Source organism: Salvelinus fontinalis, chromosome 24 (assembly GCF_029448725.1).
Source record: "Salvelinus fontinalis isolate EN_2023a chromosome 24, ASM2944872v1, whole genome shotgun sequence".
Taxonomy (NCBI): Eukaryota; Metazoa; Chordata; class Actinopteri; order Salmoniformes; family Salmonidae; genus Salvelinus; species Salvelinus fontinalis.
The window spans coordinates 23,376,874-23,403,847 of NC_074688.1; the positions used below are offsets into that span (position 1 = coordinate 23,376,874).

General features: G+C 42.6%; 3 protein-coding genes across 4 annotated transcripts in view; 1 reads left to right on the forward strand and 2 right to left on the reverse strand.

Annotated features, from left to right (window-relative positions):
• Positions 1-31: 31 nt before the first annotated feature.
• Positions 32-3,757, forward strand: LOC129822185 (glia maturation factor gamma-like). The gene is made up of 7 exons (XM_055880247.1): positions 32-220; positions 699-795; positions 923-972; positions 1,090-1,139; positions 3,085-3,167; positions 3,382-3,455; positions 3,608-3,757. The coding sequence occupies exons 1-7, from the start codon at positions 47-49 to the stop codon at positions 3,677-3,679; spliced, it is 600 nt and encodes a 199-aa protein (XP_055736222.1). The 5' UTR covers positions 32-46; the 3' UTR covers positions 3,680-3,757.
• Positions 3,758-4,019: 262 nt separating this feature from the next.
• Positions 4,020-9,347, reverse strand: LOC129822184 (RNA polymerase II-associated factor 1 homolog). 2 transcript variants are annotated; one of them, XM_055880245.1, is made up of 14 exons: positions 8,978-9,347; positions 8,748-8,781; positions 8,207-8,299; positions 7,901-8,022; positions 7,719-7,785; positions 7,503-7,604; positions 7,282-7,387; positions 6,801-6,869; positions 6,510-6,613; positions 6,281-6,397; positions 5,919-6,047; positions 5,610-5,715; positions 5,294-5,375; positions 4,020-5,171 (listed from the first exon to the last, which is right to left on the reverse strand). In XM_055880245.1, the coding sequence occupies exons 1-14, from the start codon at positions 9,027-9,029 to the stop codon at positions 4,732-4,734; spliced, it is 1,623 nt and encodes a 540-aa protein (XP_055736220.1). In that variant the 5' UTR covers positions 9,030-9,347; the 3' UTR covers positions 4,020-4,731. The 2 variants fall into 2 exon arrangements, with proteins under 2 accessions (XP_055736220.1, XP_055736221.1); XM_055880246.1 differs by having other exon boundaries at positions 8,748-8,777; positions 8,980-9,346.
• Positions 9,348-13,034: 3,687 nt separating this feature from the next.
• Positions 13,035-26,974, reverse strand: part of LOC129822186 (serine/threonine-protein kinase TAO1) — a 31,454-nt gene continuing 17,514 nt past the window's right edge. The window contains exons 11-20 of the mRNA XM_055880248.1: positions 26,054-26,224; positions 25,326-25,526; positions 23,982-24,122; positions 23,181-23,417; positions 22,917-23,045; positions 22,239-22,442; positions 21,761-22,000; positions 19,549-19,761; positions 18,964-19,146; positions 13,035-18,692 (exon numbers count right to left, since the gene is read on the reverse strand). Of these exons, the coding sequence (XP_055736223.1) occupies positions 18,159-18,692; positions 18,964-19,146; positions 19,549-19,761; positions 21,761-22,000; positions 22,239-22,442; positions 22,917-23,045; positions 23,181-23,417; positions 23,982-24,122; positions 25,326-25,526; positions 26,054-26,224 (2,253 nt within the window). The 3' untranslated portion in view covers positions 13,035-18,158. The remainder of the gene's footprint in view (positions 18,693-18,963; positions 19,147-19,548; positions 19,762-21,760; positions 22,001-22,238; positions 22,443-22,916; positions 23,046-23,180; positions 23,418-23,981; positions 24,123-25,325; positions 25,527-26,053; positions 26,225-26,974) is intronic.

The window sequence follows — 26,974 nt, forward strand, 5'->3', positions numbered from 1 at the left end:
AACAAGAAGGCTAGATCTGACACAGTGCGGGGAGGGAGTACTGGGGATGCTCATATGTGTACATGTCTGCCCTCCCCTACTGTATGTGCTACTACATAAAAGGAGGATCTTGAGTGTAAGACAGCATCCTGTCACAAGCAGTTGGCAGAGGAGTAACTACCTCAACAAGAAGACAATATCTTTGCAGACAAGAAACCAAAACAAGACCTCTTCTAGAATGGTATGGGAGACCGTTTATTTTTACGATATTGCACTTTACCTGGAAAATGTATTTTGGCATGGACGGTGATGTCCTAGTTTATGTTGTAAAGGTTTTTAGGCTGGCGTAAATGTATTTTTGCTACTTCCCTCCCTTCCCCCCATACCATCTTGACACAGGAAGCTGTGTCGTTCCATGATGCAACAAAAGCACTTCCTGGCCTCAATATGTCACTTAAAGATTTTGTTATGAGCTATGTGTTCATGGAATCCTGCACTTCAGATCTCAAAACAAGTTGCTCAAAAACCTCTTTCTCTGGTTCCCTCCCTCTTTCTCTCTCCCCTGTCCCTATTCTCTCTCTCTCTCTCTCTCTCTCTGAGTGAAATATGACAGAACTTTCAATGATGTAGCCTGACAGTAGCAATATGACCAACATATACAATTACAATGTGTCAAAACTTCCCACGGTTGATGAACTTGTTTCACATTTACATTCTAGTCAAGCTCTCTGGTTGTGTGCGAGGTGGATGAGAGTCTGAAAGAAAAACTGAAGAAGTTCAGATTTCGAAAAGAGACCAACAATGCAGCCATCTTGAGTAAGACTTAATCGAAAGCGTGTTCCAATTGTCATGTTTCACCTAATTTAAAAAAAACATAATAAACCCAGAAACAGAAAAACACATGTTAAAGACTCAATATAGAATACTTATCCTATTTCCTCAGTGAAAATTGACATGGCAAAACAGCTTGTGATCCTGGAGGAAGAGTATGAGGCAAGTCACAATGTCTAACTGAGATGTTGAATATCCCATACTGAGTTAATAATTACTCAAATCCATCCACACCTGTATCAATACCAGTTAAACTCAAAACATGCTCTCACGTTTCAGGACATCTCCCTGGATGACCTGAGGAATGAACTTCCCGAACGGCAGCCAAGATATCCTTTTATAACATGTCAGAATGATACAGCAGAAATCTGTTAACCTGTCTAGGATCAGCGTGGCGCTAGCGGCACACCCCCCCCCCCCCCACTGAAAAACCAGTGCCGCGAAATTCAAAAAAAATATTTTTTTAAAATATTTAACTTTCACACATTAAAGTCCAATACAGCTAATGAAAGACACAGATCTTATGAATCCAGTCAACATTTCCGATTTTTAAAATGTTTTACAGGGAAGACACAATATGTAAAGATGTACATCTATTACCTAAAAACACATTAGCATATTCCACCATCTTTTATTTGTCCACCAACACCAGTAGCCATCACCAATTCGGCTAAACTAAGATATTTATAGCCCCTAACCAACAAAAAAACTCATTAGATGACAGTCTGATAACATATTTATGGTATGGGATAGGTTTTGTTAGAAAAAAGTGCATATTTCAGGTATATGGCATAGTTTACAATTGCACCCACCATCACAAATGGACTAGAATAATTACAATGAGCAACGTGTTTACCTAACTACTAATCATCAAACATTTCGTAAAAATACACAGCATACACGAATCGAAAGACACAGATCCTGTGAATACAGACAATATTTCAGATTTTCTAAGTGTCTTACAGCGAAAACACAATAAATCGTTATATTAGCTTAGCACATAGCAATTAGCAGCCCAGCATTGATTCTAGCCAAAGTGAGCGATAAAAGTCAACATCGCCAAAAGATATTAATTTTTTCACTAACCTTCTCAGAATTCTTCCGATGACACTCCTGTAACATCACATTACAACATGCATATACAGTTTGATCGAAAATGTTTATATTTAGCCACCAAAATCATGGTTAGACAATGTGAAATGTAACTCAGCTGGTCAGAATTTGTCCTTGCGCCACTTAGACAGTGATCTACTCTTATACATAAATACTCATAAACGTGACTAAAAAATATAGGGTGGACAGGGATTGATAGACAATTTAATTCTTAATACAATTGCGTTATTACATTTTTTAATTTATCCTTACTTTTCAATACAGTTTGCGCCAAGCGAAGCTACGTCAAAAAACATGGCGTCCTAAGCCACTAAAATGTTTCGACAGAAACACGATTTATCATAATAAAAATGTCCTACCTTGAGCTGTTCTTCCATCAGTATCTTGGGCAAAGGATCCTTTCTTGGGAGAAATCGTCTTTTGGTGGAAAGCTGTCCTCTTGCCATGTGGAAATGTCAACTACGTTCGGGATGAACTGAAAAGCGTTCCCAACTTTTCACATCGTTGCAAAAATAAATGTCCCAAAATCGCACTAAACGGATATAAATTGCTATAAAACGCTTTAAATTAACTACTTTGTGATGTTTGTAACTCCTATAACGAGTGAAAAGATGACCGGAGAAATATAACAGGCTAAACTAATGCTTGGAACAGGAGAGGGTCGGTGTCTTCCACGCGCGTTACGCAGCAAGAAAAGACTTGCTAGCTAAAGGTTTTTTTCATTTGTAGTGCCTGTGAACGAGCAATCGAGCCCGTTGGAATCGTCATCACGTAAAGGCATCCAGGGGAAGACGTAAGAAGTGTCCGTATAGTCATAGCAACGACAGTGCCCGTTTAAATGACTTCAGAAAAGTGGCCAACGTTTCTCAAATCTGACTCCATGTCAGGGAAATTGCTGTAGAATGGGCTCTGTTCCACTTAGAGACAAAATTTCAACTCCTATAGAAACTATAGACTGTTTTCTATCCAATAATAATAATAATATGCATATTGTACGATCAAGGATTTTGTGGGAAGCCGTTTAAAAAATTAGCCACATTAGCATAAATAGTCTAAACAGCGCCCCCATCCCCAACAGGTTAACCTCATATTCACCAGAACTGCCAGTGTTACAGTTGCATCATTGACCAGTGATTGGATCTCCTTGACAATATAGTGTACATTCATTGTTTACAGCTACAAATACATCCATACAGATGGCAGGGTGTCCTACCCGCTGTGTTTCATATTCTCAAGTCCAGTTGGTGAGTAAACCACCCTAATTCAGTGAACAGCCAATTGAGTGAAGGATTAGCATTACTCTACTGCAACATCCCTTTGCACAAAATAACTTTTTGAAGGTAGTAAGGGTTGATAATTGAAAGTAGAAATGAGATTCAATCAGTGTTTACCATATGGAGATCAAAAAGGTTCAGTGGACAGACATCTGTAGCTTATGCACCCTCCTCATCTCAACAGGGTGCAAGCCTGAGCAGCAAATGATGTACGCAGGAAGCAAGAACCAACTAGTCTCCGCAGCAGAGCTCACAAAGGTCAGGACTATTGTCCGTTTCGAGTATTGACTGATAATAATGATCTGAACATAAGCCCAACCCTAAACTCACAAAATAGAGAAGTTATAATAGAAAATGTTCAGAAAATAAGCATGTTAAGCCTGATCCTCCTACCCCTTTATTCTCAATAGGTTTTTGAGACACGAAACATAGATGACTTGTCTGAAGAGTGGCTGATAAACAAACTGTCTTTCTTTCGCTGAACAGACATGTGTGTTCATGTTGGCAAAAGTGCAACCTAATCTTCATTACCAGTTTGCAATAAATTTATTTTATTGTCACTTATGTAATTGCATTCTTATTCCTTAGTTATACTCAAACCATTACTACTAGCCTGGTTGCCAGTTTCTGCTCTCTTAACTCCTCGTGGAATTGTCATGCCAATGAGTGACACAGAGTTGCTGATAGGCCAAACAGATCTAGGACCAGGCTACATTATTACTACGTCAGAAGGAAAATGTTTCCCGGAATACATGTTCATCTAAAAACAGGGGACTTTGGAGAGGGTAACTGTTAGCAGTATAAGAAACATACAGGCATAAATGTTGTCAAGTCAGCCACTACCATTTATTTACAATGTCTAAATGTTAAGAAGTTTCCGTCACAACTGAACTTATACAGGTTCATTATAATAGTTTGAGTGGGAAACAAGAAATGGGCAGAAAAATAATGTTCTTTTGAAAGTTAACTCAAACATTTTTATTTTTTTAAACTTTTCTTTACAAAACTATCCCACATTTTATTGGCTGTTCCAATTACATTTATAATGCATTGAATCCTCAAACGCTAAGGACAAAAAAACTACATTTAATAGATTTATGCACAAGAAAAGTTTACAGAATATTTGTAATTTTATTTAATTTGCTTCACACCACTAAGTGCCTCATATTGAGTGAGACAAAAAAGAAAAGAAACTCAGGCTTAAAAGAACAAACTAAATATGTTGTTGGTAGGAAATATTTGTGTTCAATGTCCTGTACACAAAACTACTAAGATAGTGGCTCCAACTATATCTATGAGCAAAAGTCTGACATTTGAGTAACTGGCATTTACAGGTCCCCAAAAGCTTTATAGTAGTCCCTTAGAGATTGTGTCTCTCCTAAAAAAAAGTAGCAGACTAACTCTCAACAGGAATGAGATGCTGGCCTCTAAAGACAGGGCTGTTCTGAGGGTGGGACTCGTGAGTCTGGGCTGGCTGGAGCTCGGGGGTAAGGCATAGAGTGCCAGCGTTGTCACGGTAAGAAGGCCTAGGCTCTTATTCACTGTCACTGCCATCGCTGGAATCTGAGGCCTGCTCACTGCCACTCCCGCTCTGGGCACGGCCACCCTCTGAGTGGTCACTACCGCTACTGTGGGCCGGAGACGCGCTGCCACTCCTACTCCTTTCCCTATGGCTCTCCTTCTCCTCCTCCTCGCTCCCACTGCCCTCCTCCCCACTGCTCCGGGCTGCTCCATTCTTGGGCTCGTTATCATCGTTATCACTGTCGTCATCGCTACCGAAGATCTCCACCTCATCCGCCAGCTTGACCTCCTCCTCGCCACTCTCACTGCCGCTACCACTGGCCTTCCTCCTCCGTTTCGCTCCCTCCTCGTCATCATTCTCAGCTCCACTCCGCTTTCCATCCTCATCCTCCCTGTCAGAGTCACTGTCAGAGTTGTCTGCCTCACTCTCACTGCCTTTCTCCTTCTCATCACCTGGGATTGGAGACAAAGAGATACAGACAATTAGTTCATATCGATCTAAGAGGCAGTCGTAAACAGAGACTCTGCAGACACAGTAGTATACATTGGGGAGGACAGAGAGGGGGGAGACTGACCAGAGTCCTGCAGTTTACCCAAGTCCATGTCCTCTTCTTCATCCTCTGGTTCATGGTTCTCCAGCTGAGCCTTACGCGCGTCCTAATGGACACAAAGACAGATGTCGTTATTACTCTGATTATTTAGATGTTCGCAAATGTACACTTTTCTGCTTATGTCCAGCACTACCTGTTCATCTCTATCAGCGTTGAGGTCCACTTATTAAGTATACACAGTAGTTTCCACAGATTGAAAGTAATGCTCAGTGTAGAAAACAAAAGTAATCAAAGGAAGGTGACCCCCCCCCCCAAAGGAGGGCCTGACTAGCAGTTTCACCTGTGCTTCCAGCTCCTTGTCGTTCATGTCTCTGTGCTTACACACCAGCACAGCGTTTGTAGTCGACTGGGCTCCAGCCTTAGCTCTCCTCTTACTCAGCCTCACTCTGCAATCCAGGACAACACAGTCAGAACAACAACCTTCACAGGTGGTGTCCTCAGGCCAAAACAAACTAACTAAACCCACCCTAGAAAATACAAATCTACCAGAATCATGTGATTCTCTTCCAAGAGAAACCCACGTCACCTCCTGTTACAGTAAACCCAACAGACCCCCACTTTGAGACCCCCCACTCCAGCCAGTGGTTACCTGGTCTCCAGTTCATTGTAGTAGACTCCATCTCCGTCTCTGAAGATAAAGAAGTAGTTCTCCTCATAGCCCTTGCTGGCTTTGTTCTTCACGTTCCAATTGTACTCCCTGGCTATCTTATAGTCATACCTAGAAAATACAAAGAAACCATCCTCATCACATCTAGTTCAATGTTAAGTGTGTTTCAGAGATTCCAACACCATAAAGGTTCTGTACTTGGACAAGGTGAACCAAGTAGGTGTGAGGAAGTAGACAATGACAACGTAAAAAATGAATATTATTGGGATAGTATAGTTAACATATCAGTAGAATTGTTGGTGTCCTGTCTACTCAAGTGTGTAAATGCTTTTTGGATTACTCACAGATCATCAGGCATGTAGTCCAGCTCCTCATCCACGTCTCTCTTGCGCTTGCGAATCGTTTCCTCATTGGGCAGGAAGTAGGCCACAAACTGGTTTCCTTCCTCATCCATCATACCTCTGCAGGTCACAACAATAAGCAATTCAGAACATTATGTAAATTGTCATAGTGCAGGACGGTCACAGAAAATCACAGACACACGCACACAATGTAGCAATGTTTTCTCCTCACCTAATCATGGCCTGTGACATCATCTCCACACCCTGGGGTGCTGACATGTCTTTAGGCGCAGGATCAGAGTCGAAGATTACCTGAGCACACGGGTTGATCCACATCTGGGGAGAAGAAAACAGAACATACAAATGCTTACTCTTTACCACAACACACTAGGGCAAGACAACAACAGTGAAACACATCCAGCTTGAAACAGATACAGGAACCAATGACTCCCCAGGAACAAAGACCATGGGCATATTGCAGATAATGATACTGTATGTCCTGTTGAGTGCTATGCATGCTCACCTTGAAGTCAGGGAACACAGGCATCACCTCCACAGGAGTGACTCTGGGTTTGCTGTAGTGCTGAGCAATCTGGGGAAAGAGGAGGAACACAGCGTGTGATGTACAGATACTAGGATCGTAATTTGATCACTTTTGTTGCTGAGAATTTTCCTGTTATATTATACAGCTATATTAACAGTGTACCACTTTTCATGTAGCCTCATTTTGACCAACTAATAGCCTAACCACCAATCAAACAACATTATGGACTAAACATTCAAATCCTGTTGCTGCAGGATTATTTTGCTGCGACAATTTAGGTACAAATAAGATCCGACATTAACTTTGTTTGTGATGGAATTAATCATTCTAGAAGGAGCATACAATGAACTGTGTCATCTCTGTGTAGCTGGACATTGACTTTGAAGTTGTTACTGAAAGACCTATTTGGACTGAATATTGCACAGTAAATTGTGGAGAGCCAAACACGGGGCACTCTCACCGGTTTCTGTGCATCCTCAAAGGTCTTTTCAATAGCAGCAATCTGGCTGTCCCGATCCTTGTATATCTCCTCCTCTGTGAACTGCTGTTTGACAGACACACCGATCCTAAGGACAGGACACATAGGTTATAGAAGGGGTGGGACAAACAGCGAAAACACTACAAAATGGTAAGTGTGTATGCTGAATGTGGTGGTTAGCTAGCCTGTTAGGTCACACTTACTTGACTTCCACCTTCTCATTGGAGACACCATATCTATTGAACTCTGTAGAGATGTACTCAGTCTTCCTCATCCACGGGACCACCTTGGCATGCTGCTGAGATCTACAGCAAAACAAACAAAGAGCTCATAACACAGATTCCAAGTCATTCCTAACATTATAGTTGAAATTTGTTACACATATACTGTATTGACTGGTACACAGTCTGTATCCAAACCTTTTCGAGCTGGATGGAGCTGTGATGTCTTCTTCCAATAACTTCTCATCAGCTGGATCCAGAAGAACTAGAAAAATAAGGAGGGCATGATTCTAATTCAATACTACACAAGCTTCAAGTAACCACCACAAAAATATACTGACTGTGTGGTATAACAGTGTGTATGTCGTTCAGAAACGTACTGCTGGGGTCGACACGGTAGGTGTCTGGGTTAATGAGGTCGATGGTGACGCCAAGGTCAGGCTCAGTCAGCAGCTCATGTTTGTGTTGTTTCTCTAACGATGTAGCCTTGTACTGCACAAACCTGTCAACACCAGACAGAGCAACATCCAGTCACATCAGAGTCAGTGGCAGATCTGTATTTATGGGAGAAGGCTTAGAAAAGAAAAGCTGCACACTGTGGCTCCAACAACAATACATTTAATAGACAGCAAAATCTGGACTGACCTTTATAGCAGAAGGAACTTGGTAGTAACAAGGGTGTTTACCTGTGCTGGTCAAATGGATATGTGATGAATTTGGGATCAAATGGGATGTCAGGCAGGCTATTGCAGTACTTTACCCGACAGACCACGCCGGACCTGGGAGAATGGTTGGGACAAACATGGAAGCACACATCTAAAAAATGTACAGAGAAGAAGTCATCATCAAATACATGTTCTATTAACCACTGATGCCACATATCCTCATAATCTAAAGATAACCACCTAATGATCATATGGGTTTTGATCTGTCAATGACGGGGCGGGCGGCAGGCAGCCTAGAGGTTAGAGCAGTAACCAAAAGGTTGCTGGATCGAATCCCCAAGCTTACAAGGTAAAAATCTGTCGTTCTGCCCCTGAACAAGGAAGTTAACCCACTGTTCCCTGGTAGGCAGTCATTGTAAATAAGAATTTGTTCTTAAATGACTTGCCTGGGTTAAATAAAGGTTAAAAAAAATTGAGATCTCCAACCCCCTTTGCATTTAAAAAAATACTTATTGAATTGTAACTGAATATCTTTTGTTGAAACATCAAACTGCAAGCATACCTCTCTGGAACAGTTCTGTGTGATGAACTCCTAGACATGTTGATAGAAAAAGCAAGTGTTGTTAGCTACACACTCAGCTGAGACTGAATAAATAGGCAGTAACACAGCCCCCATTTCAATAGTAACTTATGATGGCACAGTCAGAACGTATGTAAAATATAATGATCGCTAACTAGCCATGCCGTCATTAGCTAGGTTGCGGCAAAGCAAATACATCCGAGAAAAGATTTACCTGTGACCGTCTGAGTCTCGCTGGGCTTGTGTTTGTATAGTTGGAGCCATTCTCTTAAAATAATGATCACGACTGGAAGCACAGCTTCACGTAAATTCAGACAACCGATCAAGAAACTCCTTACTAAAACACTATACCTGAAAGAATAAGAAACTCAGTTGACTACCTAGCTAGCTATTTACTCCAAAGTACTCAGAGCTTGCGCTCTTTTTGCTTTTCTGTCTTGGCTGGCGGCATCTTACTACTAGTAGGACCCCTAATATTTTCATGGGTAGCTTCGGAGCGGCCTGAATATAATTGCGTAGCAGATCTACCGTCAGTATTTTCTATATATCGTATGTGGATTTGTGGTAGGCCGTACCTTAAACTGGCCAGTATCAATTTATACGATTCTACGTCGGAAAGCAAGCTACAAAAATAAAATATCATCGCCCTCTACTGTATGACATACTGACAACCAATCTGTAGCAAAAAAATGTTTGAAATAGAAGTACAACAAGCTTGGAAAATGTTAGGATTTATTCCGTCTTCGGATGCAAAGAAATAAAAACAAACGTACCATTGATGTCATTGCTCAGTTTAACACCTGACATGTCACTTTCCTAAACAAGAAGTCGACATTAAAGACACTACGTGTGTTAGGCTATGCCTGACATTACAGAAGGACAATCGTTCAACTAAGACAATTTACATGTACAGGTATAAATCGAAATGTGGAATTAATCTATGGATTCTAATAATTTTCCTCATTTGCTATTAGAGCATTCATGACATTATTATTGAGGTGTGAGCTTTACAACAGCAACAAAAAAACAAGGAAACCCAGATCTGTGGTCTTCATCAAAAAAAACTACATTCAACATTTTAGTTTGAGCGCAAATTACAAAACTTGCAAAATACTGATGAGTGCAAATTATTATTTCATAATGTTGTAACATTTCCAAGAGTAAAGCTTTTCATTAAATGTGTGTGTCATGTTAATAATGTTAGTGTTTTACATAACAAAACAATCCAGTGACACTGTCATGTAAGTGCCCAGACTGAAGCAGATTATGTATATAGAGATTTGTGAAAACAAACGTGTACAACCATGATAATGTGCAAGTCTGCCAAAATCCACAAAAATGACATTGACTATGGACTAAACCTCAGTTAAAAAAAAAAAAAGTGTTTTTCACATTGTTTGACCTATATCACATATTAACACAGACAATAGAAATAGAACATATGTATGATGGTTCATGCTTTGGTGGGGAACACTTAGCAGCCTCACTATGCATCAATTCCAGTTACTGCAGGACCACCTCCCTGGTTCTTCCTGCCAAGCTGGGTGTCTCTACCCATATCCAACAACAATCCAACTGCATTAAATGCAGTGTGTTCATGTTGACAAAGACCATGCGCTAAAGCTAAGAGGGAACCAGTAGCAGGGAGGTAGAAAACAACTACTTGTTCTCATAATTTTATAGGAGTGGCTCAAACATACAGCTCCCATCATTTTATATCTGGGGAGATCCATGAGATCCATCCAACAATCCATGATGTGCTGTTCCTCATATTCTTTCCCTATCTCAGGTCTGCATCTGTCCAGAGGGATCCATCCTGTGGAAAGAGAACAATGGAGACTTTATTCATGAAAGTGTCAAAAACTCAACCGGATCATGCCTATTCACTTGTCAGTATCTGTAAACACATTATTGTGACATGCTACATGGTAATAACTATTAACAACAGTATAGTTTCCCATTTCAGATACAAGTTATAGTACTGCATTTAATCTGATCACACCTAAGAACAGATTGAAATCTAAATGAGTACTCACCTGCTCAACATGTACAGCATTTGGCCAGGGTCATCTGCAAATACCCTGTAGTAACACAATGAGAAAGGAAGGTCTGTTTGATACTTCATCTGGATATTTGTAAGACGATTGAAAATCAGCAAGTTGCCTGTGTGTAAAATATGATTAGATACTCATACCCATCTCCCCAGTGATAAAATGCCTGGTCCTGGTAAAAGATACATAGGAACAGCCACACGCTTATGGTCTCCACCCAAAATATTACAAAAAGGAACCATAGTGAGGAGACTAGCAGCTCACACACCATCCTGGGGCTTCTACAACGAGACAGAGCAGAGAGCAGAGTTAAACCATAGGGGAACATACCAACACTACAGTCCTATACAGACAAATAGTGACGGTACTGGTGGGAGCAACATGAGAACTGCTAGTCCTGAAGAAAGATAACAATATTTAAGAAATGCCAATTATATACCTTGATTGCAAACACGGTTTGTTTTTTGGTTGAAAGTAAGGACATTTCAGGGATTATCAACACTAGCACATGAACTCAAGCCCAAACCAAACAAGCAGTATGTTGGTCTTTGCAAACTAGCAGATGTCCTAGTTAAGTAGGGAGGAACGTTGATCAGCTGTGTTCAGTGAGAGGGTAGCTAGCTGCTAGCTAACTCTCAATCTTGGTGACATACATCATTGCCAGCTAACAAGAAATATTGGAAATAAAGTATCTTACCTTTTAATCGTGATGGGAGCAGATTTGATGGTATCCAAGTCCGTGAATATCAATAACATTCATGGAGGCAAGATGTTTAGCTAAACTTGGTTGGTCTAGCTAGCTAACGTTAGCTATACGCAATGCTAGATAGATAGCTAGATAGCAATTAGCACCAACTGACTAAGTTTTTTTTATTGTTGACAAGCTAGAACACTTAGCTAGCTTGCTTAATAACTTATTTGAGAAGTTAATATGATTTTACTTGATCAAATATAACATTGTATAGCTATTTAGCCAGCTAACATGCATGTTTTCATTGTTCAGGGGCAGCTTGGCCTGCTTGCCTGCATGCACCAGCAAAGTTACCAGTGAGTTGAGTTTCCGGTGTTGTGCCGAAAATCCGCACTCCCCCTTCGCATGAACGCGCACGCACTCTTCATTGCTGCGACTTGCTTGTTAGTTGAGATTTCTGATCACGTTTTAGGCAGCGTTTCATGTATTTTTTTTATGACGGTTTGATCGCGAGGAGGCACTAGTAATGTCTGCAGTTTTCGGTTTGGCAATTTGTTTCAAGTGTATTAGTCTATAAATAAATCTCTTTGCCAAAATTCGTAATCTCTCCCGTGTTTTATTCGACTAGTAGTTGTTCTGAAATGTTTATTGCTTGCCTACATTTTACTCCCTCTATCTTTAATATAACACACATACATTAATTGTTCATTTCGGTTGCCTATGCTGATGTGAAGTTTGTTCTATAGAAAGTATTTGACTCTGATGTGTGCCGCAGGAAGTATTTGAATTTAACCACAAAATTAAGGATATTAGCAGGGGGGAGGATTCTCCTGGCATCCGCCAAATCCAAATTCGTATTGTCGGAGCGCCAGATGGTGAAGCGTGATTCATCACTGCAGAGTACACGTTTCCACTGCTCCAAACAAGGACAGAAGATTTTTAAACGCTGTGTGCTTCAGTACTCCCATTCTGTGCGCTTGTGAGGCCTACCACTTTGCGGCTGAGCCATTGTTGCTCCTAGACGTTTCCACTTCACAATAACAGCCCTTACAGTTGACAAGAACAGCTCTAGCAGGGCAGAAATTTGACAAACTGATTTGTTGGAAAGGTGGTATCCTATGACGGTGCTGCGTTTAAAGTCACTGCGTTATTCAATAAGGCCATTCTACTGCCAATGTTTGTCTATGGAGATTGCATGGTGGTGTGGTCAATTTTATACACCTGTCAGCAACGTGTGTGGCTGAAATAAACAAATCCACTCATTTGAAGGGGTGTCCACATACTTTTGTATATATAGTGTATATATATATAATATAAATTCAAAAATTATGGAATTAAAATACAATGTCTGTTGGCACTGAAATTGCACCATACCTATTCCAAATTTGGCAAATGACAGTACAGGTAGTGGAATGTAATAACTGAACAAAGAATGGCAACCAGGCTCAATGATTATGTACAAAGTGAACATTTTCTAACACAATGTTCAAATTTCTTATGCTCCAAATTGAAAAGACAGGACACAAGTTATATACTAAAATTACTTTATTACAGCTGATTTCTGTTCAATATCCCTCTGCCAGCACAATAGTCATTATAATACAAACAAAATAGTACATTTGATCCTAGTTTTATTCTTCTGTTTCATGAATCTTTTTACACATTTCAATTCACTTTTTGTATATTGTTTTGGTGAAAATGTATGTATAATCTTCATAATCTTTCAGACATTCAATAACAGGTTTCACAATTTATACATTTTAATACAGGTTATATATGAGTTGTAGTGGTAATGCTGTGCCAAGGAAGAATACTGACATCCTCATAGAAATGGACCCTCTGTTTTCATAAGTAGCCTATCACCACTCAATCTTTTCAAGCCTCTACATTGGCCATCTGACCAGAACCAAATGGCTCACATCATGCTATTTTTAAAAATGTCATGCCATCAGCCCAAGCCAAAGGGAACTCTGGAGATGAAACAATGCAGTGGTGTCTGGGCTTGACAGCTCTGGGATGGCACAGTGTTTGACCAGAGGGAGGAACTCCATTTTTCTTTAGCCTGTTTCTTACTCAGTATCCCATACTTTGTCAGTAGAACAAAAGTTGACACCATCAATGCTAAATTATAATTAAAAACATTATCTAGGTTGGTGGAGAAGCCTTGTACATCATTAAAACAAAAATGAATAAAAATATCTAAGTAGTCTCCCTCACAAAAAAATATTTAAAAAAACATGAACAAAAAAGGTGTGACGGGTTGGCAATCGATCTCGTATGAGATGAGGTTTCATTGGCGGTTAGTGCTATCCGGGAACCTTGAGGCATCCCTACCCTGAACCCTAAGTATTTTAAAATGTCAACTCCAATGGAGTAGGGACGTCCCAAGGACCATGGATAGCAAGGACCTTTCATTGGCCTGACATGTGAATGAACCATTGACCTAAGAAGCTGTAACATGGGCTAGGTCCCAATAATCAGAAATACCTTTTTTCCCCTGACCACTGATCATAGAAGACTTAGTGGGTATAAGCATTATAGTGGTAAATTAACCTATTGAGGCGTTTCAACTCTCTGTGGTAACAAATGAAAGGAAACATGAGGTGGAAGGTTTTGGAGAGTATTGGGACACACTCACAGCCCTATGTACTGTAACGTAATGAAACCCATGCCTGCTTTTTGGAAAGGACAGTTGGATATGATTCTGAGGCAGATATTGGATAATTGTATTGGGGGATTAGAGTCTGCAACCATTTAAAACAAACTTCTCCTGCATCTCTTTGTGCTCCTAAAATCAAACAAGTTTTTGCTGCACAATTGCAGTATCACATTCAACAAGAACAAACATCAGAATAGGTACTACTCTGGTGGATGTGAATGTAGAGAGGGTGGAGTAGAAGGAAACACAGGAAGTACAGACTCACTGCAATGACAGGCGTCATGAAGGGTGCAATGACTAACAAAGTGTGTGACAGTAAAGGAAAATGACAGTGTAGGCTATGCATGCACAGGAAGCAGTAAGAGTCAGTGTACACACAACCAAGCTCACTTTTCATCAGTTACTTTTACAGACCTCCATACCAATCTCAACGTTGTTTAATATTTGGTTAGTGTCTGTCAAGTTAAATAATGTTAGTCTTATTGATAATTTAAAAAAAAAGTTCTTCGTCACAACTCAAGTTTAGTTAAAACGTTTAATCTCTTAAATTGTAGATATACACAATATTAACATTTCACCCGACTTTAATATCCTAAGATATCTGCAACATTAGGTATTTTTAAACCTTGTGGCCTTTTCAATATATTTGTTTTTAAAGTGTTTCAGATTTCCATACAGAGATAGTTACCCTCATAGTAAATGCAGACTTGGTGATTGAGGGAATGGAGGGTGAGAAAATAAAGAGGGGAACCACAATGGCATAAACTCACCCATGAAAGAAGCAATTTCATGGGTGAGAGAACACGCTCACGTATAGAACCCACTGTGTGTGTCCAAGTAAATAACTACAGAAGTGCTTTGCCACCTTTAAAAGATGGAATCCGCATTAGGGGAAAGTGCCACTGTCCGCCCAGCACCTTGGTTATTCATTTGTGGACGAAACTGAGAGGTGCGTTGAGCAGTGTGGTAAAAAATAGCGCGTGCATTGATGTCTGACAGGAAAAAAACAGTGTTCGTTGTTTGCAGTAACTTCTGTTGTGGTAACATCCCAAACGGACATGGCAGTTTCACCATTAACGATTCCAGCTTTAACCACTTTTTAACCACTCACCAACATAAGTGTAGAATGATCATTTAGTGCGAGTGTTATATTTACATGCCGAACACCAGTAACTAACAAGTATATGCGCTTCATTTACCTGCCATTGTTACTTTTAGGGTGATGAGATGGTCTCTTTTTTCCTGATTGCAGAGCTTTTAGTGTTGCTCAAGTTGTGGACCATTATCATTTAAAAAACTTAGACTGCATTACATTAACCAGCTCCCACAACATGTACTCCTTGCCAAGCCTGCTGTCATGGTCAAAAACAGCCATTACATTGAGATTAAATCTTTCCCTTTCAAACACATTCTGAAATCATATATTTTTTTCCTACTTGTGGAAGCTCTGCTCTACTGTGCCCACTTAATTCATGTTAAACCTGGCCTGCAACATTTTGTGCAAAAGGCGTTTTTTAACCAAGCATACAATAGAAGTCCTTTAACTATCCCTGTCACCATACTCCATAATCTGGTTTGTTCTTGTCCAACATGAATCCTCCACAGAGCCATAGAAATAGTTCTACATACTGGTATGACTCTGCTAACGCACTTGTAATTAACCCCAGGTATTCAAATCCTCACTACATATCTGACTTTAGGGTGAAATATTAGCTAAACTTTTCAACTTCCCCACTTGAACCACATAATACAGACACACAATATTCATCCCTCAGGTTGCTGTGCCTAAAACAAAGTCAAACTACCATCTGTTTTACTGTATACATTGTATGTACTGTACAAAGTGCTTTGACAAGGCAGCAGTATTTAAAGGCACTAAAATAAAATCAACTGATAAATGTCAGGGTTCTTATTAAAGGTATTACAGAGTCTTGGCTCTTGTATCGGACAATCATGTAGCCCGTCATTAATTATACTGATCCCCTCCTCGATCATTCAGCCAACTAAGATGGAACTCAAAATCTGTCATCCTCCGCAAAGCAGACACCCAGAACCAGCCCTCATGTACCTGTATGCATGATATTATCACCTTTAGAACTTCTGTTCAATTGATCACTTCACAAAACTTCTGATATGGACATCCTTTTCAGAGGTACACGAGGACAGATGTTAGGATCCTCTCTTCCCGAAGTACATCATTTTCATTGAATGATGCCAAATGTAATACAAACTTGGTAAACTATTTAATCAATTTGAGCTGAACTAAAACATTAAAAAATATGCCAGTTTTACACTGAGAATAAATAATCAGTATCAGGGCATAGAAAGGCACCATCTTACTGAGTATTAACATACATATAAACTTTTAGCTGTTAGCTAAGCCTATGGTTTATTATGGCTCTGCCATGTCCCTGTGGTTTTGGCTGATGTAGTAATGCTATGAGAGACACCCACTTGGAAACCCTAAACAGTGAAGATTTGGATCTACCGTAGGTGGGCTATTATGGCCTAAGGAACGGTTGAAGACTGCTGCCTAGTGGCCAGTGCCACACACTACAGTAGTACAGAACAGCTGAATATGGCCATAGTTGAAGCTATGGTCAGCCTGGACCCCTAGCTTTGCATCCGAAACAGACAAATAAAAAGAATAGCATCTAAAAACATTCATATTCTGCTTTAGTGTTCTTATTGGCAAATGGATAAATTAGCAGCTTAAACTCCCACAGGGAGGCATAAAATAAAATGCAGATCACTAAATGTTGGCAAAATGCTCATTGATATAAAAAGGTTCACTGTCTGTTACTGCTTCTTCAATATATTAAATGTAAACATTTAAAACTTTCAAACTGCAAGGGTAACTGTGAAATTCACAACAAAAATCCTACCTCGATGATATGACATCGCTAAAAACACAAACTTCTCTTGCTCTTACCAGCTGCAATTCCAAAAAACGATGATCTTTCTTTCTTAATAAAAAACAGACAAATAAGAACAGCCAAAATATAATTGATCTAATTCTACAAAACCCCCAGATTCTTATGTAAAAACTGTAAAAAATAAAAATAAAAAATCCTATTCACAAAATGTCACCACATTCCTGCAACAGGGGTTGATAGTAAATACGTTTGTGAGATGTTTAATAACAACTGCCTGGCTTAAAGTAGTCTTGGTTACAACAACAAAAGCAAGTTTTATGGAAGCTGGCCAAAATACAAGCCAACAACATTGTGTCCCAGTGTCCCTCACAATCTCAAACCTAAAAGATCATGTAAAACCAACTTTAATTTGTCAGGTATTGTCAAGCAGCTCTATACGGTATCTGAGCAGTTTATTAAACCTCTCCCTGTTAAAACATTTTAGAATGCAAAACTTTCTTCAGATTTGGAAAAAAGAAACAATCTCTACGATTTAAAATGACCATAAAAGCAGGCTAGCATAAGGAGAGTAAACAAATAAATAATAATAAAGTAACTGGATAGATAGATGGGCCAATGTATTATCAAATTTGGAGCAGGGGCATTTCCTGGGCTGTCTTAGGTTGCTGTGATTGGTAGACACTAAGCAACTTTTAAATTAAAAGCAGTTGGCAGACCTCAAAAGGCTTTTTGACAGTGGTCTCAATGGTGCAAAAGGAGAGCAGTGGCTATGGATAACACATATATGTACATGAAAATGATTTCTAAGAGAGAGAACACTAAATAATAAGTATTTAGTGTTGACACTGAATGGTTTCTATAGAAACAGAAGAACTGATCTGTATGTGTGCTAATAAACTGCTGTGTAGAGGGGGTGTGCCTCTTTCAGCCCTTTTGACCTGAGCAACATTTATTTCCACACGCATTCACATCTGTACACAGGACAGGAGAGGAAGAGGAGAGAGGGGATGAGAAATGTGTGAAAGAAAGGTGGAGGTGTAGTAGAGCTCAGCCCATACTGTCCCACTCTGCTCTGTGAACTTGGCAGCATCCTACTCTGACTCTGGGACTGGGAGTCTATGTGTAGGACAGGTGCGACCCGTTGGATATCTGAGAGTTGACGCTGGTGCTCCTGCTCATAGCCTGCTCACTGCGCCCCCCTGAGGCTGTCCTGCTCAGTGCCTGGGGGCTGTTCTGCACTCCTCCACTGCCTCTGGCCCCCAGGGGCACTGCCGAGGGGTGGCCCCACGGCTGAGGACCCCCACCTCCCTGCATGCCTTGGCCCCAGGCTTGTTGCATGGGGGACCCTCCTTGACCAGAGTGATAGTGGTGTTGGTGATGGCTGCCTTGGTGCCCTGACCCTCCACTGCCCCAGTGTGGCCCTTGAGAGCCCCCAGAGTGATGCTGTGTCTGGGGGTGGGCCCAGCTGCCTGGGGCCCCGGGGAAGCTGTGGCTAAAGGCCTCTGGGGAGAGGTTGGACAGCACCATGTTGTTGAAGCCTAGACGCATGCTCTCTGAGTCGAACGCTTCGATCTCCCTGGCCTGGCGCTCCAGCAGGCTACGGATCCTCTCCGAACGCTCGTTCTGAAGGGACAGCATCTCCTCCTCAATCTGAAGATACATACAGCTGCTCAGTATCATAATATTTTTATGTAAAAATAGCACTGGTTTAGCAATGATAAGAGCAAACTGGAGCTTGAAATTAAATAAAACCTAAATTTCAATTGAAGCTTTTTGCTACTAATACACCATTATTACATCCCAAATGGCACCCTATCCACTTAAAATACACTACTTTTGACCACAGTGCACTATACAGGGAATAGGGTGCCATTTGAGATGCACACCATGTAAAAAAAAATCCATGTATGGAAGATCAGACCTTCTGCTCCAGTAGGGCCCTCCGGAGCGACACTCTCTGCTCAAGGTCCTTCCTCTCGCGGTCGTGCTGGGCGTCCGTCTGCATCTTGATCTTGCTCTGGTAGGCGTTGAGTAGCTCCAGCTCCTGCTGCAGCTGCATCCTCAGCACCTGGCACTGAGCCTCCTGAGCCTCATCCAGACGCAGCTAGAGACGAGGGGAGCCAGACAGGGGGTCAGCACAATGTTAAAGTGATACTTCGGGATTTTGGTAACGAGGCCCGTATCTACTTCCCCAGAGTAAGATGAACTTGTGGATACCATTTTTTTGTCTCTGTGTCCAGTATGAAGGAAGATAGATATAGTTTCGCTAATGAACATTAGCACAATGACTGTAAACCTATGGGTATCTGCTAGCGTGCTAGTTAGCAACTTCCTTCAAACTGCACGCAGAGACATACATTTTTTATCCATGAGCTCATATGACTCTGGGGAAGTAGATAAAGGACCTCATTGCCAAAAGGCCCATCATCAGTAGTCAGCTTTTTAGAAACTTATCCCTCTCCTGCCTCCTTCCCTGCAGTGTTTTCAAGGTCTCTGTGTGACTCACAGCCTGTGTGGAGAGCATCTCGTTGATTGAGTGGTCGTACTGCTCAGCAAGGATGGCCAGCTTGCGGGTCTGCTCCTCCTTTAGACGCTTCAGGACAGCCTTGTGGTCAGACTTTGGTGTGCTCTCCAGTAGGTGGTTTCTCAAGGCCTTGTACTGTCTGGTCTGGATCTTACATGTGTCTTGGAACTGTTTCTTAATCTGGAGCTCTTTGGACTGGGACAGAGGAGGGAGGAAGAGAGGACAAACAGAACAGTGAGGGGTCAGGTCTGGAACTCTTTGGACTGGGACAGAGGAGGGAGGAAAAGAGGACAAACAGAACAGTGAGGGGTCAGGTCTGGAGCTCTTTGGACTGGGACAGAGGAGGGAGGAAAAGAGGACAAACAGAACAGTGAGGGGTCAGGTCTGGAGCTCTTTGGACTGGGACAGAGGAGGGAGGACACACAGAACAGTGAGGGGTCAGGTCTGGAACTCTTTGGACTGGGACAGAGGAGGGAGGACACACAGAACAGTGAGGGGTCAGGTCTGGAGCTCTTTGGACTGGGACAGAGTAGGGAGGACACACAGAACAGTGAGGGGTCAGGTCTGGAGCTCTTTGGACTGGGACAGAGGAGGGAGGACAAACAGAACAGTGAGGGGTCAGGTCTGGGACTCTTTGGACTGGGACAGAGGAGGGAGGACAAACAGAACAGTGAGGGGTCAGGTCTGGAACTCTTTGGACTGGGACAGAGGAGGGAGGACACACAGAACAGTGAGGGGTCAGGTCTGGAACTCTTTGGACTGGGACAGAGGAGGGAGGACACACAGAACAGTGAGGGGTCAGGTCTGGAACTCTTTGGACTGGGACAGAGGAGGGAGGACACACAGAACAGTGAGGGGTCAGGTCTGGAACTCTTTGGACTGGGACAGAGGAGGGAGGACAAACAGAACAGTGAGGGGTCAGGTCTGGAACTCTTTGGACTGGGACAGAGGAGGGAGGACAAACAGAACAGTGAGGGGTCAGGTCTGGAACTCTTTGGACTGGGACAGAGGAGGGAGGACAAACAGAACAGTGAGGGGTCAGGTCTGGAACTCTTTGGACTGGGACAGAGGAGGGAGGACAAACAGAACAGTGAGGGGTCAGGTCTGGAACTCTTTGGACTGGGACAGAGGAGGGAGGACAAACAGAACAGTGAGGGGTCAGGTCTGGAGCTCTTTGGACTGGGACAGAGGAGGGAGGACACACAGAACAGTGAGGGGTCAGGTCTGGGACTCTTTGGACTGGGACAGAGGAGGGAGGACACACAGAACAGTGAGGGGTCAGGTCTGGGACTCTTTGGACTGGGACAGAGGAGGGAGGACACACAGAACAGTGAGGGGTCAGGTCTGGAACTCTTTGGACTGGGACAGAGGAGGGAGGACACACAGAACAGTGAGGGGTCAGGTCTGGAACTCTTTGGACTGGGACAGAGGAGGGAGGACAAACAGAACAGTGAGGGGTCAGGTCTGGAACTCTTTGGACTGGGACAGAGGAGGGAGGACACACAGAACAGTGAGGGGTCAGGTCTGGAGCTCTTTGGACTGGGACAGAGGAGGGAGGACACACAGAACAGTGAGGGGTCAGGTCTGGAGCTCTTTGGACTGGGACAGAGGAGGGAGGACACACAGAACAGTGAGGGGTCAGGTCTGGAACTCTTTGGACTGGGACAGAGGAGGGAGGACACACAGAACAGTGAGGGGTCAGGTCTGGAACTCTTTGGACTGGGACAGAGGAGGGAGGACAAACAGAACAGTGAGGGGTCAGGTCTGGAACTCTTTGGACTGGGACAGAGGAGGGAGGACAAACAGAACAGTGAGGGGTCAGGTCTGGAGCTCTTTGGACTGGGACAGAGGAGGGAGGACACACAGAACAGTGAGGGGTCAGGTCTGGGACTCTTTGGACTGGGACAGAGGAGGGAGGACAAACAGAACAGTGAGGGGTCAGGTCTGGAGCTCTTTGGACTGGGACAGAGGAGGGAGGACACACAGAACAGTGAGGGGTCAGGTCTGGAGCTCTTTGGACTGGGACAGAGGAGGGAGGACAAACAGAACAGTGAGGGGTCAGGTGTGGAACTCTTTGGACTGGGACAGAGGAGGGAGGACAAACAGAACAGTGAGGGGTCAGGTTCCTTACATAACGGTCGTTAACAGTAACAGAAAACAACAATTTGTCTGTTAGTATACAATGTGTGCTCACCTTGAGGCTCTTGGGCTGCTGTCGGACCTCCATGACGTGTTTGCGTCGGAGCTCTCTCTCCCTCCTCTTGTTGTACTCCTGCTGGTTGGTGAGTTCTGTCTGGTGCTGCAGGCGGATCAGCTCAGCCCTCATCTTCTGGATGGTGTTGACCTGGCGGAACTCCAGCTCCTGCATGGACTCATGGTGCCGCAGCAGCATGGCATGCTCCAGGTCCTTCTGCGTCTGACGCTTATTCAGCTCCTACACACAGACAGGGAAGAGAAACCATACAGGTTAGGAGAAAACTGCATTCTATAAGACAAAGGGCAGTATTCGAAAGGAATGTTTGAACTATGTATGGAAGTAGGAAAATGAGCAGAACCCACAGCTGAGCCATGGTTACAAAACGAAGACCGAGAGCAGGCAAGGGGACCCTCTGAGGAGAGTGAGAGGAACAAGGGACTGTATGAATGAGGAGAGCTGAGTGATTACAGCTGACCTCTCTCACTAGGTCCTGCTCCACGTTGTGGCGAGCGATGAGGATCCTCCTCTTGAAGCGTCGACACTCCAGCTCTAGGTATTGTCTCTGTCTCCTCAGCAGGTTGGCCTCCTCCTCAGCTTGGAAGTGCTGGAAGTTCTCCTTCTGCTTGGACAGCCACTCCTGCTTCTCCTTCTTAGGGGTCGACTGGTTCTCATTCAACTCCTGGGGGAAGAACAAGGGCAGACATTAGTTTAGTTCAACTGTCGTACCCCATCAGTAGCCAAAATATAAGCTTGTTTTTTCAATGTTTGCAAACACTGTCAATGTAAACAACACTGTATAGCCTCAAAACATGGTTAAAACTATTATTTAGATATCATGGATGGTCAGTCCTTGCATCCATAACTCTTTCTATGAACTTAAGTGTGGTTACATTTTTTCCAGCCACATCCCTCAATCTCAGTGGGAGTATGCTTTGTTATCGTTTCAACTGCGGATTGCCGCTTTAGGCAAGTCGACATGGGAGCTTGCTGTCCATATTTGCACATTTTCTGTAGAGGTTTGTCACTCATTGAGTCTGTCTGACATGCTGAGAGGAGTATGTAGGCGAGCAATGGTGCATTTCGTGTTTAAAAAAAAAAGATATAGCAATGATTGAAGCCTTTGTATAATGTGTGTTCATCTGTGATTCTCTACCTCTTTGAGCTGCTCCTTGCGGAGTTTGTACTCTCGTTTCTGGGACTCTAGGAAGCTGTTGAGCTCTTTCTTCTGCTGGCTCTGAATGTGCTGCTGGAACTTCTTCTCATCATTGGAAAAGGTCTTCGCCTGCAGAGAGACACAAATTAAACATTTGAACATTTCAAACAAGAATATTCAACAGAGACCTAGGGAACAGTAGTAGAATCTAGGCAAAGTATGAATTATGAAGTAAGTATGGCGTAAGTGAGCAAACGACCGTACATCTTTCTCCATGGCGGCCTGGTGCTTCTTAATGAGTTTCTCCATCTCCTGGGCAAAGCTGTTCCTCTGGTTCTCCAGCTCTTTGTCCAGACGGAGCCGGTGTTCGTCCATCTCAGCCTTCAGCTTGTTCTCCAGGGCCATCAAGTGCTTCTGGTGCTGCCTCCTCATCCTCTTATAGCCTGACATCTGCTCTCTCAGCTCACTGTCCTGCTCATGCTCCTTCATCTGACGGGTCACCTGGGGGAAACATAGGGCTTATCATAGAACTCTAGGTTCAGCTTATTATCTCCTACAGGAGCAAACACTTAAAAAACAGCTGAATTGGGCCTTTATCTCAATATCAAATGATTTCTGGGTAACAATTAAGTACCTTACCATGATTGTTTTCAATTAAAATATTTAAAAATAAAAATAAAAAGCTTCTTAGCAAAGAGCAATTTCTCAAACAAGAATTTTGCTAGGACTGTCTGGGTGGGGTCTGAGTAGGGAGAGGAAAAATAAAAACGAGCTGTTATTGGCAGAGAGGTTTGGAACTCTTTCTTATTGGTCTATTAATCAATTTACCGCCTGGTTATGTCACCAGCCATGCCAAAACTCCAACTCACCAAAACAGGCAGAAATTTCAGGCAGTCTTTTCAAACAGCTCTTACACTAAAAGGACATTATAATAATTATTACAATTTAACAGTATTATTCCATCTTCATAGGAAAAATCACGTTTTTGACTGCACTTGGCCTTTAATAAGGGTCCATTTTAAAATCATGTTATCTACAGTATCATTGTATTTCTAGGGCTCTTACCAAGGAGGCTGTGCGTATTGTGGCAAAGTGCTCGCGGTTGCGGTGGTGTTTTGGCCGTGGAGTGTGTGCAGGGGGAGACTGGGGCTCAGTGGGCGGCCGGCTGTTAGGTTCCGACTCTTCGCGATAAGTCGTCTCCTCCTCCTGAAGAAACAAATACAACGCCGCACATCAACAGCAGAAAAATACAGCTTACAAATAATCTGTGAAAGGCACCAGGAAACACTATGTCTTGTATTTCACTGAATCTTCTCACTATTATTAACGCAGGGTTCAGTTATCCTGCGAGCAATGTTCCCTCTAAGATCCCCTGGGACAGAAATATCAGCCCGCACCGAGAAGCACAAGAGTGAACTTCACTCAACTAAAGGGGAACACTAGAAAGTTAACATTAGCAACGTTTCCCTCTATTGCGCGAAATGTGATCAAATCAACGCAACATTAGCCACTTTCAACGCAACATTCCCGAAACAAAATGAACTATGCAAGAGATACTCTACACAGGCCGGTGCACCATAACCAATCAGTGCTGCGGTATCCCTATTTGCAAATCATTTGTATTTAACCTTTATTTAACTAGGCAAGTCAGTTAAGAACAAATTCTTATTTACAATGATGGCCTACCCCCGGCCAAACCCTCCCCTAACCCGTACGACGCTGGGCCAATTGTGCGCCGCCCTATGGGACTACCAAATCACGGCCGGTTGTGATACAGCCCGGGATCGAACCAGGGTCTGTAGTGACGCCTCTAGCACTGAGATGCAGTGCCTTAGACCACTGCGCCACTCGGGAGTTAAAGGGGCAGTGTTGTATTTTGAGACAGGCTTGAATAAGCTAAGTAGCCAATAGACAGAGGGTAGCATAATTTGTCTGATTCTCTGTAATAATGGTATGGGAATTATAATGCATTTTATTTTGTAAAGTGGTTTCTTGCATCAAACAACAACTTTTTCAGTCACCTCCTTGTGTGAAGGACAAATGGATAAACAGGTTGTCAATCCCTACATTGAACACCACACATTGGCTGCTAGTGTAGGCTGAATGATGGAACAGCTATTTCCATGTTAAAATGTTATAAGATGCATTTTCTCGACTGTTTTTTAATGGTAGGCCACTCTGATAGGCCTACATTATGATAAACAGCCACAGTAGCCTAATTGGTCACTAGCATCACTGTAACTTAATGCAGGTACAGCCTCAGTGTTCACAGTAAACGTGTGCCAGAAGTTGCACAGAATTTTCACAACGTTCAAGTTTGCGCTCAGCAGACCAGAAATGTGCTTCGTACCCCAGATAAATTGAGGGAACATTGCCTGCGGGTCCAGCTCTAAGATCATCTCTACCTACCGGTTTGAGGTGAATGACAGAGCTGTTGGACATGACCGTGTGGTCTCCCTCCATCATATCCAGTTCACTCTTGTCATCTCCGGCGTCGGTCAGGCTGTTGACAGAGCTGCTCTGGGAGCTGGCGCTGATCGACATACTGGGGATAGACTGGTTACTACCAACGCTGCTCACTGTGCCTGTCCTGCCACTGTTCTCCGGTTCCTGGGGACAACACCATAACAGCAGCAAGACACAGGTGAGTGAAATACTTTCTGAATGACAGTGTGTCAACTACAGCAGGTTATGAGCAGAGGATAAAAAGGAACAACTGAATATTGAGCAAATCTTTAAGACCCACCAGGTCTTCCTTAATATAATAATTAACCATAACATTATAAGGTTAAGAGTGCATTTAGAGAAACTTCTATTAAACAATTTCCTTGTTTTAAACACAACAGAAGACCTACCTATTCAAGCTAGCTTTTAATGTTTGATCGCTTAAAGTGGTTTGATGTATTGTGACTGTTTTTTCCCCCTGGTTTTTCTTCTTTTTGTTGATGAATTTTGTTTGTGTCTTGTTTTCTACCTTATTGAGTGTGAGAAATACGCTTTTACAAATTAAATATAATTATTATTAATATAATTATTCTCCTACCTAGGCTTTTTTCAAAAGACTACGATGGTTCTGGTATAAACCATGCTCGCAAACTAAGCTCCACAGGAGAGCAGAGACAGATTGGGCGACTGACCTCCTCGTCTCCGTCCTGTGCCTCGGCTGCAGGGCCGTTGTGAGCCTCCTGGAAGAGGATCTTCTTCATCTTGCGGTACTGCAAGTTGTCCAACTCCCGCACCGCAACTTTGGTCCTCAGGATCAGGTCCATCAGGACAGAGTCGGGCCGCTCGCGCTGCACAAACGCATGCTAAAAAAGAGGGAGGCAGAGGGACCAATAATTTTCTTTTGAGTTGAGGGTGGGTATGACTCGTGTTAATTTAAGGTAAACTCAAAATCAAGTGAACAGAGCTCTGTATCTGTCTTGGCATTGGTAGATCATGATAATCATAAACAAGATAGACACACTATACAATGAATTCGGGAAGTATTTAGACCGCTTTTCCACATTGTGTTACATTACAGCCTTATTCTAAAATTGATTAAATATATCTTTTTCTCATCAATCTACACACAAAGCCCCATAATGACAAAGAAAAACCAGGGTAAGAAATCTTTGCTAATTTATTACAAATAAAAACTAAAACATTGCATTTACATAAGATTTCCGTCCCTTTACGCAGTGCTTTGGTGAGGCACCTTTGGAAGCTATTACAGCTTCGAGTCTGCTTAGGTATTACACTACAATCTTGGCACACCAGTATTTGGGGAGTTTCTCTCATTCTTCTCTGCAGATAATCTCAAGCTCTGTCAGGTTGGATGGATGGTGTTGATGCACAGCTATTTTCAGGTCTCTCCAGAGATGTTCGATGGGGTTCAAGTCCGGGCTCTGGCTGGGCCACTCAAGGACATTCAGAGACGTGTCCCGAAGTCACTCCTGCGTTGTCTTGGCTGTGTGCTTAGGGTCGTTGTCCTGTTGGAAGGTGAACCTTCGCCCCAGTCTGAGGTCCTGAGCGCTCTGGAGCAGGTTTTCACCAAATATCTCTCTGTACTTTGCTCA